Genomic DNA, 13,275 nt, shown 5'->3' with positions numbered 1-13,275 from the left:
CTGCTGCTGAAGACTTTCCAAAGGAAGATCCAGGACACACCAGTGGAGATAAGTGGTTTTTTTTATTACTACTACTGTGGATAGTCTCCTGAAGAAGAAGCTTGTATTGGCTTTGAAACGCGTTGAATAAAAATCACTTATCTCCACTAGTGGAGAGGGAGAAGGGGTTAAACCCGCGCAATCCGCCAGTAATCCAGAAGGAGATGTTGATAAATTAAACAATCTTTTATTCCATGGGTCTACGCGTTTCAAGGTCTAAGACCTCTTCTTCAGGACCAGTAAATCAACACTGCATGTACAGAGAGATGAACCCTTTTATACATATGGTATCTACAAAGTACCGCCTCCCGGCACTTTGAAAAAAGTCAGAGAAAAAAAAAAAAAAAAGAGACCTCTGCATGCATGATGCAGCACTTTCTGCAGACATAACAAAACTCTGTTAAATGTTCATAGACTGGTCATCATAATAGTTTACATGAAAATTAAACAATAATTGGATGAAAAATCAAGAAAAAAGAAATAAGAAATGAGAGGAATAGTATGAAAAAATGTCAATTTTCGGGACAAGAACTCCAAAGTAGCAGTCCCTAATTATAAGGTTAAAGTCGACTTTTAGTGGTGAACGCCACCAGTGATTTATATATCTGTGTACCCATAAATATGTAACACAGGTAAATTATATTGACATCTAGGTGAAAGAAGAAAAAAATATATATATAAATATATGTATGGCAAAACATATTTTATAGAAAAAACTATAAAAAGTAATAGATAATAAATAATGAAAAAATAAAATGCTGTGATATGTTGAATAAAAATTGTAAAGGAATTTTTTGCCCAGGAATAAAAATATAAATATAAAATTGTAAAAAAGTGATGTGAATCTTTATTATTTGTATTGTGGGTTAAAAAGCTTTTAAAATAGTCACTCCAAACAGTTAGGAGGAGGAGGACATATTTGTATTCATTATTCCTGGAGAGGCCCAAGCAAAAAAGGACTCTAGGTTATTATCGGGCATAAGCGTGGAAAAAGCATCTATACGCATGCTCCTGAACCTGCCATGAGGACACACAGAGTAGCGGTACGGAGTAAATGCCAGAACTGAGACCATGGGAACAAAACTAAAGCACCTGCGCCATGGGTAAACCTGGTTCAAAGGGCAGACAGCCCCTACATAATAGATTAAATTCCCACAGACACAATATCAAGAAAGGGTTCCTTTTGCATGGTCTGTCCCGACATTGTACATTAATACATGGTAAAAAGGCAGACATCACTATAACACCAATTGAACAAATCCCTAACAATACTCCTAACAGAATTGAGGCTCTAAATAAAAAAGAGACATTCTGGATTTATAGATTAAATACACTAAAACCGATAGGACTTAATGAAGTGACAGACCTCTTCTACTGATTTTGTATTAAAAAATTTTGAGATGGTCATCCTGCCTCTTTTTATCTTATCCTTATTATCCCTTTTATATGTTTTTATAGTTTTCATGGATCTGTGTATTTAATTCTATCATTACATTGTGATCAGTTTTTTATGTATGTGAGAATTTTAGTTTTCAATTTTTATCATGGTCTGGTGCTCTTGCGGCAAAAGGGTTTTAATGATTTCTATACACTGTTGTACTAATCTGTGTATGATCTGTCATTATCTCTCTTTTCTTGTTTCTGAAACATACACATGGCCCTTTGAACCAGGTTTACCCATGGCGCAGGTGCTTTAGTTTTGTACCCATGGCGCAGGTGCTTTAGTTTTGTTCCCATGGTCTCAGTTCTGGCATTTACTCCGTACCGCTACTCTGTGTGTCCTCATGGCAGGTTCAGGAGCATGCGTATAGATGCTTTTTCCACGCTTATGCCCGATAATAACCTAGAGTCCTTTTTTGCTTGGGCCTCTCCAGGAATAATGAATACAAATATGTCCTCCTCCTCCTAACTGTTTGGAGTGACTATTTTAAAAGCTTTTTAACCCACAATACAAATAATAAAGATTCACATCACTTTTTTACAATTTTATATTTATATTTTTATTCCTGGGCAAAAAATTCCTTTACAATTTTTATTCAACATATCACAGCATTTTATTTTTTCATTATTTATTATCTATTACTTTTTATAGTTTTTTCTATAAAATATGTTTTGCCATACATATATTTATATATATATTTTTTTCTTCTTTCACCTAGATGTCAATATAATTTACCTGTGTTACATATTTATGGGTACACAGATATATAAATCACTGGTGGCGTTCACCACTAAAAGTCGACTTTAACCTTATAATTAGGGACTGCTACTTTGGAGTTCTTGTCCCGAAAATTGACATTTTTTCATACTATTCCTCTCATTTCTTATTTCTTTTTTCTTGATTTTTCATCCAATTATTGTTTAATTTTCATGTAAACTATTATGATGACCAGTCTATGAACATTTAACAGAGTTTTGTTATGTCTGCAGAAAGTGCTGCATCATGCATGCAGAGGTCTCTTTTTTTTTTTTTTTTTTTTTTTTTTTTTTCTCTGACTTTTTTCAAAGTGCCGGGAGGCGGTACTTTGTAGATACCATATGTATAAAAGGGTTCATCTCTCTGTACATGCAGTGTTGATTTACTGGTCCTGAAGAAGAGGTCTTAGACCTTGAAACGCGTAGACCCATGGAATAAAAGATTGTTTAATTTATCAACATCTCCTTCTGGATTACTGGCGGATTGCGCGGGTTTAACCCCTTCTCCCTCTCCACTTTGAAGTCTGAAACACGTGGGGCCGCTGCAGCTGCCATTATCTCATGCTATCTGTGGTGGTTGTGACCTCTCACAACCTCAATCGGTGAGTGCATTTACCATTTGCTAACCGTTTGTTTTATCTGGTAAAACCCTATCAGCGCTTCTCTTTTCTAGTTTATCTCCACTAGTGTCCTTCGTCATCCTTTGAAAGTCTTCAGCAGCAGCACGGAGTGCTGTCCCTTCTCTGTTAATTGGTAGTGCACCGCCCCGCGGGCTCGGCTGCGACCGCCGAGCCGCTCGGATCCGACCGCCGAGCCGCTCGGATCCGTGCTCATACGGTGGGTGGTGGCTCGAGCTCCTCAAGGACCCGGGGGTCACGTCGCTCTGCAAGGCGGGGGGTTGGCGCTACACGCAGGGACTTCAGTGGGGGAAGTTCCACAGCCGGGGCCGTGGTGGTTTGGTAGGGGTGTAAGTTCGTGACGCCACCCACGGGTTGTGGTGCATAGATGGACACCACCGCTGCCGTTAACTAGGCCTCCCGGGGACAGTGTTGCGCAGCTTGGTGTTGACCCCTCCGCAGGTAGGGGAGTGATGGTCCCGGGGGCCCGAGGGAGGTGCGGAGGCGTGGGTGCGGGTCCGGACGTATGCTGGTGCAATGTGGCGCGGTGCGCAGCCCGAAGGCACTGGTGTACTCACTATGACACAATACACTGGAGTCTCTGGTAAACCAAACTGGATGATGAACGGGGCCCGCAGCCGGCTGCAGCTTTTCCCTGAACGGGTTGGTGGTTTCTGCCTTTCTCCTGCACCTTTTTATATGAATGTTTGACTCCTATGCCTAAGCAACGGTAATCCACTCCCCGGCTTGCTGGTTGTCGGAAGAGCCCTGTTTGCCCGCAGACGTTGGCCCTTTGCGTCTCTATGCCTTGGCGGTGGCTTGTGTGGGATAGGTCCTTAAGTCCAGTCCTCAATCAGTTGATTTGACTCGGCCCTGTTGGTTCGGGGCTTTGTACTGGGTCAGAGTACCCCTCCTGGTGCTCCGGTTTCCAATCGGTTCCCGGGTTCGGTACCGGCGGGCCACCGCCCGACCCCGGTCCCTACGGTTCCACCGGCTGTAATCCCAGCTCCTGCAGGCGGCCACCACCGTCTGCCTCCTTGCCAGAGGTGACTGGGCTCCAACCCATACACCTGAGTAGACTATTGGCAGGCCTGAGCACAGGTCTGCCCTTGAACTCAACCTCTCTCCTTCACAGCCAAGACTACACTCTACACTAGAACTTGTGTGTCTTTCCCGCCTCCAGGCCTGTGAACTCCTCGGGCGGAGCCAACCGCCTGGCTCCACCCCCCCTGGTGTGGACATCAAACCTGGAGGGTGGTGACAAGGGTTTCTTGGTTGGCTGCTGTCACTTTTTCAGGGAAGGGGGGTGTGTGCATGGGACTACCTGGGACGACCTGACTAGTCCATGGCGTCACAGTAGCATCACATGGCAGTGTGCCTTCCTTTTTCTCATGACTTCTATATTTTTTTCACAGTGGCTCATCGTGTCTTAAAGACAAATAACCATCAAATAACAGTCGGAGGCGCCATGTACAAAATTGTTATAGCACCAGTAATGGAAATAGAACTGAGCAAACTACAGGTGAGATTCTGGCCTTATGGGGTGGGGTACATGGTGTTTTATAGAGAAACCCTGTGATCCCCAGCAGAATTTTGGGCACAGTTACCTTTTTATAGTTAATATCTATTTTTATTAATATTTTTATTTTATTTATTTATTTATTTATTATAACGCCATTTATTCCATGGCGCTTTACATGTGAAAAAGGGTACATATAGACAAGTATAATAATCATAAACAATACAAGTCACAGACAGGCAAAGGAGGAGAGAGGACCCTGCCCATGAGGGCTCGCAGTCTACAGGGCATGGGTGAGAATACAGGAAGAGAGAGGACCCTGCCCATGAGGGCTCACAGTCTACAGGGGATGGGTGAGGATATAGGAGGAGAGAGGACCCTGCCCATGAGGGCTCACAGTCTACAGGGGATGGGTGAGGATATAGGAGGAGAGCGGACCCTGCCCACGAGGGCTCACAGTCTAAAGAGGATGGGTGAGGATATAGGAGGAGAGCGGACCCTGCCCACGAGGGCTCACAGTCTACAGAGGATGGGTGAGGATATAGGAGGAGAGAGGACCCTGCCCACGAGGGCTCACAGTCTACAGAGGATGGGTGAGGATATAGGAGGAGAGCGGACCCTGCCCACGAGGGCTCACAGTCTACAGGGGATGGGTGAGGAGGATATAGGAGGAGAGAGGACCCTGCCCATGAGGGCTCACAGTCTACAAGGGATGGGTGATGGTACAGGAAGAGAAAGGACTCTTCCCACAAGTACTCAGTCTACAGGGGATGGGTGAGGATATAGTAGGTGAGGGTAGAGCTGGTTGTCCGACGCTATGGTGGACTGGGGGTTACTACAGGCTGTATTCTTGTCGGAAGAAGTGGATCTTCAGGTTCCTTTTGAAGCTTTGCACGGTAGGCGAGAGTGGGATATGTTGGGATAGAGTGTTCAAGAGTATGGGGGAGGCACGGGAGAAATCTTGTATGCTATTGTGGGAAGAGTAGATGAGAGGGGAGTAGAGAAGGAGATCTTGTGAGGATATGAGGTTACGTGCAGGTAGGTACCGGGAGACTAGGTCACAGATGAAGGGAGGAGACAGGTTGTGGATGGCTTTGTATGTTATGGTTAAAAAAATTTGTTTAAAAGAACAGAGAGTCCTCAGTGGTTTTAAACAAATTTTTTTATCTCTACTGGCTAACACGGTACAAAGATATATTTTACTTGTATGTTATGGTTAGTGTTTTGAAATAGAGTCTTTGGGTAATGGGAAGCCAGTGAAGGGATTGGCAGAGAGGAGAGGTCGGGGAATAGCGGGGGGACAGATGGATTAGTCGGGCAGCAGAGTTTAGGATACGTTGGAGGGGTGTCAGAGTGTTATAAGAGAGGCCACAGAGCAGGAGGTTGCAATAGCCCATGTAGGAGATAATAAGGGCATGCTCTAGGGTTTTTGCAGCTTCTTGGGAAAGGAATGTACGGATCCAGGAAGTATTTTTGAGTTGGAGGCGGATGTCCATTCAGTGGTCCCGTCGGTGCTTCTACTCGAACCCCCTGTAGAACAGGTTTTGGATGTTTGCGTCGATAGGGCCATTGACTATAATGGTGCAGACGGCGTCACCGTTTGCTCTGTTGTGCACCATTTTCGAGAGTATGCGCATTCTGGAGGTGGACACCCAGAAATAGTATAATCAAAACAAGTATACCGTTTCACTGGGGGGTTCGGACAGAAGCCCTGACGGGACCGCTGAACGGAGATCAGAACACTATGTTAAAGGGGCCTTAGTCATTGCTGGTGTCGGTGCATGGAGCGAGCCCACACCATGAAGGGGTTAAAGTGTCGGTGTTTCTATATGTTATGAATTTATTTTCGTCGATATTTAATATTATTTCACAGTTGGTTTTTTTTTCCAGATATTTTCTGGCTTTTGCAATAGATCGGTGCTGTTGTCGGAGATCAGGAACCAGACGGACAGTGAAGACGACATCAAGGATCTAGTGGAGATCCATTTTCAGAAGCAGAGCAATGGCGGCGGAGAGGTGGAATGTCTCGCCTTTTCCTGCAAGAAGAGACTGGCGTACTTTGAGGAGGATAATGCTTAAAATTGGAGACAACCAGAGAAAAATAAAGAGAATTCACAACGTCCCTTTATTCAATAATATAAAAAAAAACAGCTCTCTTGTTGTTTTAATAGTAGCGGAGACAATTTATATAGCAAGGTAAAGTGCTATAACAATGTGGCTGATATCAGAGAGAAATAGCTTCCAAACGACAAATTGACGTCAAAATAATTTAATTGTATGTATTTTATATCTGATAATCTTTCACCCATCAGGTCGCAATAATCTTAGATTAAAAGAATTTTTTTCTGTATCGGTAAAGGAAGGTTCCTCCCTCCAATAATATGAGTATATACTACCATTGTATGCTGAACACGTAGACAATGCCGTCATATACTGTACACATAAATATTACCTACATATTGCTATCCACTTAATGTGCAAATAGTACTGCCATATACTGAACCCACAAATATCAGCGCCTTATACTGAATACATAAATATTACCGCCATATACTGAACCCACAAATATCACCGCCTTATACTGAATACATAAATAATCCCGCCATATACTGAACCCACAAATATCACCGCCTTATACTGAATACATAAATAATACCGCCATATACTGAACCCACAACTATCAGCGCCTTATACTGAATACATAAATAATACCGCCATATACTGAAAAATAGTATTATTTATTTTTCAGTATATGGCAGTATTATTTACTTGTTTAGTATATTGTTTAGTATTGTTTAGTACATGGCAGTATTATCTATATGTTCAGTATACAGCAGTATTACTTATTTGTTCAGTATATGGCGACATTATTTATATGTATATGACAGTATTATTTGTCATATACTGAATACATAAAATATACCACCATATACTGAAAAATAGAATTATTTATTTTTCAGTATATGGCGGTAATATTTACTTGTTTAGTATATGGTTTAGTATTGTTTAGTATATGGCGGTATTATCTATATGTTCAGTATACAGCAGTATTACTTATTTGTTCAGTATATGGCGGCATTATTTATGTGTTCAGTATATGACAGTATTATTTGTCATATACTGAATACATAAACATTGTCGCCATATACTGAACAAATAAGTAATATCACCATATACTGAACATATAAATAATACCGCCATATACTAAACAAATAATAGCACCATATACTGAAAACATAAATTAATATGTGTCTGTTCTTATGCCTTCTTTGTTTTATTCATGTTTTTAATTTGGAATAGAGGTTTGTTTTCATTATTGCATCTGCAGCTGCTGCCGTTTTTCCTTGGACATATATTGGCATAAATAATACTGCCATATCCTGAACACTTCATTCTCAAGATCAGATGGCAGGTTAGATATTGGATTGCTACCGGTAATAAATTGATGGTATATCTAATTTTACAAAGAAAAATTTCCACTTAAGACGGAATTTGTCAACAAGTTTTTGCTATATAATCTGGGAGCAGATTAATGTAGGGACAGAGAGCCTGATTCCAGCAATGTGTAACTTATTGGGCTGTATGTTCTATAAAATAAGTGTTTTATAAGCAGGAGATTATCACTACAGGATTCGGTGTCCCGTGTGTCCTACTCCAATCCCGCCCCCACCACTGATTAACAGCTTTATATCAATGGCTGCTTTCTGTGTAAACCTTATAATCAGTGGTGTGGGCGGGGTTATATAGGGCTCAGCATTCTTAGTTCTGCTAGACCTGCAGCAGAGAAAACTGTGATTACATCGCAACTGGTACACCCAGTAAATCTAGTGATACATTGCTGGAATCAGGCTCTCTGCACCTACACCATTACATAGCAAAAACCTGCAGACAGATTCCCTTTAAGAACATATGAGATGGAGCAAGTTTTATTGTGTGAAATGTAAAACCAACTGAAAAATACAGGACATGACCCAATAGTTAGATCCATAGGGCCCAAATTAAGGAATTAATGATGCCCTTAGTGATCATAATAACAGTGTCAGCGGTGTGCCTCAACATAAACTATGCCAACAGAGATGCCTTTAATAAATGGTCCCGGGTAAGTAATGTGCCTCTCGAAAAACAGCAGGGCGCCTCCAATAAAGCGTGCTAGAAGACAACGGCCACAAACAGTTATATAATGTAATCTCATTGCAATTTAAGAGGTATAATTTACAAACATATTTGATGATGTCAAAGCAGAAATGTATCTACATACTGTTACTTTTTGACCACTAGAGGGCAGCACAGGCCGTGATATTTGTAAAACTGTTCCTTGCTATAGACATGCACGCTGTTCGACTTCTGCTCACGTGGGATAGGGAAGCTAACCTTTCTGTCGGGGCACACGGTAGTAAAACTGAATTCACAGAGACCGATAGCGCCTGACATGATGTACTTCAGTTTTTGCATTGTTAACAGAGTTTGCATCATCGGAGCCTACAAGGCAGATGTGAACAGAGCTTTACCAGACCCTTCTGTATTACATGGCTCTGGTTGCTTTAGTAAATCCCATTTGATAACAGTGTAGCCCCTCTGGAGAAGTTGTGTGATGAAACCCACAGATAAAGACAGACAATGGAAAACCAAAACTCTGTCACTCAGCACACACACACAAAGGTAAAGACAATAAGAGATTCAGGAGGAAATGAAGAGCAAGAAGGAAGCTACAAAACAACAGGGCTAAATTCCTCAACTGCACCAAGCAATGAGCACAGCTTCACCAGTAAGTCTGGGACACCACACCTCACAGACCAACATAGAATAAACTATAGCTGGCATAGGTGGAAGGATTCAACCAGCATAAATACAGTAGGAAAGGAGCAGATGTGGTAGGTCTTCCCACAGATAAAAACAGACACGGAAAAAAACAACTCTGTCACACAGCACGCATACACGGGATTCAAAAGGAAAACAAGAGCAGGAAGGAAACTACAAAACAACAGGGGTGAACTCCACAACAGCTCCAAGCGATAGGCACAACTTTCATCAGAGATAGTCTGGAACAACACACCTCACAGATTAACATGGAATAAACTATAGCTGGCATGGGTGGAAAGTATCAACCAGCATAAATAGGAGGGGAGCAGATGTGATAGGCCTCCCCACAGCATGTGATCAAAGGAGCAAGAAGACGAGCAGAGATTAATTCTTGCTTGCCTGCCTGGGAATCAGCACACAGCAGGTCAACGCCCGAGTCTGCCGGTGTTGATCCCAGACAACGGAGAAACCATCGGGCGGAGAGTCAGAATCTGAAATTTGAACAGCCAATGCCACCATGACAGTTGGTGAAGTTTATGGAAAACTCCATGGCAGGTTCCTTCACTTTTCCTGTTTTTTTCCACCTGGCCCAGACCTCCATGATGACTTCTTCTAGCCACGACTCATCTGCAGAGTTCATAAGGAAGACATTTAATGTCTCACATTTTCAGCACCGTCTCCATCTATTCCCAACCTGCCCAAACTTTCCATCCTGCCGGCAGTACAAAAAGTGACCCCATTACTTTAAAAATTGTGTCATTACTATGATTACCCTCCCCCTCCCAAAAAAACCTGCTGCCCAGACTGTGTGCGCCCAAAAAAAATAGTTTCCTGTGAAAAATATTGTCCCTTCTATGCCGTCTGGAAATGAATAAGGCCCCCGTTTTTGTCCCTGGACAGTAATAATGTCCTGTGTGCTACTTTAAGTGTTATAATCCCACAAGTGCCACCTTCAAGTAGTAATCACCACTGAGCATTTCTTTAAAGTAACAATGCAAATTATTGCCACTTTACAAAGTAACAAAGCCCCAAATACCTTCTTAAAGGGGAATTGAGGAATGCTGGATAACCCCTTTAAATTAATGCCACAAGTGCCACCTTCAAGTAGTAATCACCACTGAGCATTTCCTTAAGTAACAATGAAAATTAGTGCCACCTTAAAAAGTAACAATTCCCCAAATACATTCTTAAAGAATAAATTAGGAGTGCTGGATGACCCCTTTAAATTAATGCCACAAGTTCCACCCTCAAGTAGTAATCACCACTGAGCATTTCCTTAAAGTAACAATGCAAATAATTGCCAAAAAAAAACCCCGAATACCATCTTAAAGGGGAAGTGAGGAGTACTAGATGATCCCTTTAAATTAATGCCACAAGTGCCACCTTCAAGTAGTAATCACCACTGAGCATTTCCTTAAAGTAACAATGCAAATTATTGCCACCCTAAAAAGTAACAAAGCCCCAAATACCTTCTTAAAGGGGAAGTGAGGAGTGCTGGATGACCCCTTTAAATGATCGCATCACAACACTAGTGACTGATTTGTATACCCGTACGCGCTCCTGGTGACTCACACACTGAGATATAACATGCAGATTTTAGTTGTATAATATTTTTCTGACTCATCAGCTGAAATAGCGACTTCAAACATGTCAGGAGCATAAATAATGAAGTAAGACACCTGTCTCCACATCCTGAAATAGTAATGCTGACAGATCCGCACAGAACCCGCTGCGAGAGACAGCGCCGCTCCCTCTGCTTCATAGTAACATGCCGGGAAGATCACAGACGCGGGATTTACAGCAGAAATGTTTATTCACAAGAAAATAAATAAATAAAGCAAAACACAAAAAGGAACAGAATTCAGATATCGTAAATCTCAAAAACATCAAGATCCTGTATATATCCATGGACAGGGTGAGCTGGTTGGACTGGCCCACTGAAGGGCCGGAGAATCCTCTGGTGGGCCCTCACCTCTTCTTCAGGGGCATTGATACCAGAAGACCTTGCAGCTAATATGGGAGCCCAAAGTCAGGGGGGGGGGGAACCCAGTGCCAAATAGCATAGAGCCCCTACCCAGCACCTGTAATTTGATAGTATCTGTATCCTAAGCATTCTGTTACTGTTGAAAACAATAGTGGAGGAGAGAGCTGATGGCTCCCTTCATCACTCAACCTGTACATCTGAGACTGGATGCAGCAGGCACGATAATGATACTAGTTACAAGTATTACCCCGATAGCAACCACACTGGGGAAATCGAGAAGAGTCAGGCAAAGTGCCAAAATTGGTGCATCTAATAGATGCTCCACTTCTGGAGTGGCTGCGGGCTGCTATTTGTAGGCTCGGAGGGGCCAAATATCCATGGACCTTCCCACACTGATAATACTAGCCCTCAGTCTTCTGTGTTGTGAATACATTTTCCAGTTTGGGGCTCCCTCTTGTGGTCAGTGCTGGCGGTGCAGTTGACTTGTGGAATGAGAGCCACACACCTGTGGAGGACTGGCAATCAGGTCTCTCAGATTGGGCTATATAGCTGAGTAGTTTTCTCCTGTTACTTTTCGGTGCTCAATGGATCTCCTGTGTGTTAAGGACATTCTGAAACCAGCCCTGCTCTCTACCAGAACTCCTCTCAGATAAGTTAGTCTTGTACCTCTGCTTCTTGTTTCCACTTTCTTGTTGTTTTTTTCTTTTTTGATTCTATTGCTTGATTCCTATTTTGTCTGTGTGGAGTTCTTGGTGGAATTGGATCATTCCCTGCTGGGAGTGTCTGTATACTCAGCTCCATGATTCTGCAATTTATTGTGTTTTGTTATGCATGGTATCAATTCCCTCAGCAATTTTAGTGTTTTTGGATCCCAGTGACATCAGAGTGCTGATATAGTGGGGGAGAGGCCGTGTGGTCTCAGGGTTTTTCCATATCAGACATGCTGGTATTTATTAGGGTTTTTACGGCTGTAGACAGTTACTCCTTCCTATCCTTTCCTATAAAGATAGTTTGGGCCTCACCTTTGCTGAACCTGTTTTTCTAGCTTTGTATTGTGTTTTGCTATATCACCTTAGTCTTTACATGTGAAGGGCTATCTATATCTTTGGGGATTAATCCGAGGCAGATTAGCTTTTCTTATTTTTCTATGTGTAAGAATATTTAGTTCTCCGGCCGTGTCGAGACGACTAGGTCATCGTCCCACGGCTACTTCTAGTTGTGTGTCAGGATTAGGTCTGCAGTCCGTTAAGGTTCCAGCCCACATCATTTTTTTTTTTAATTTATTCCCTATCCACATTTGTTTGCAGGGCAATTACCTCCATTTTGCTTTCTTCTGCAGCCCCCCTAGCCCTTACTACGACCATTTAACTGCCAGTTTACAACACACAACTTTTAGTTTTCTTTGACTTATAGGGGGTCTGGGGTCAAGTTAGGGTCCTGCACCAATCTTTTATTTAAAGTCCAGCCGAACCTGGCTAAACTGAGCATCAATGGATCAACTCATCTCTACTAATTAGATGCTTATCTTGTAATCCCCCTAATTAGTAACACTATACTGTTTTGCAGAAGCTCTCAGTGAGAATCTGCAGCTGCATCCCCCTCCTCCCCCTCCTATTTACTATTTCACACTAAAAAATAACAAACAATAATAACAATGATTGGAGTGATTTGATATAGAAAACCAATGGGTAAACAATGTTGAGAATTTTGCGTTTGTTTCCAGATTTGCATAATAACATAACATTTTTGACAACTTGAAATAAATTGAGATTTTCGTGTTTCTAAGTCTTTGATCTAGGGAGGTGGATGGATGGATGGATGGATAGATAGATAGAGGGATGGATGGATGAATGGATGGATGGATAAAGAGGGATGGATGGATGGATGGATGGATGGATATAGAGGGATGGATGAATGAATGGATGGATGGATGGATATAGAGGGATGGATGAATGGAGGGATGGAGAGAGGGATGAATGGATGGGTGGGTGGATGAATAGATGGATGGGTGGATGGAGAGAGGGATTGGTTGAATAGAGGGATGGGAGGATGGATGGATAGAGGGATGAATGGATGGATGGATGAATACATGGATGGATAGAAGGATAAATGGATGGGTG

General features: G+C 42.3%; 1 protein-coding gene across 2 annotated transcripts in view; it reads left to right on the top strand.

The window, feature by feature from the left end:
- NMI (N-myc and STAT interactor) overlaps positions 1–6,729 on the top strand; it is a 34,200-nt gene extending 27,471 nt beyond the window's left edge. For both annotated transcript variants that reach the window (XM_075318813.1, XM_075318811.1), the window contains exons 8-9: positions 4,268–4,374; positions 6,262–6,729. In XM_075318813.1, the coding sequence (XP_075174928.1) occupies positions 4,268–4,374; positions 6,262–6,450 (296 nt within the window). In that variant the 3' untranslated portion in view covers positions 6,451–6,729. The remainder of the gene's footprint in view (positions 1–4,267; positions 4,375–6,261) is intronic.
- The last annotated feature ends 6,546 nt before the right edge of the window (positions 6,730–13,275 follow it).

The sequence above is a fragment of the Anomaloglossus baeobatrachus genome, chromosome 7, assembly GCF_048569485.1.
Source record: "Anomaloglossus baeobatrachus isolate aAnoBae1 chromosome 7, aAnoBae1.hap1, whole genome shotgun sequence".
Classification (NCBI taxonomy): Eukaryota; Metazoa; Chordata; class Amphibia; order Anura; family Aromobatidae; genus Anomaloglossus; species Anomaloglossus baeobatrachus.
Note: the sequence above shows the minus strand (reverse complement) of the source record. Positions and strands in the feature narration are given on the sequence as shown.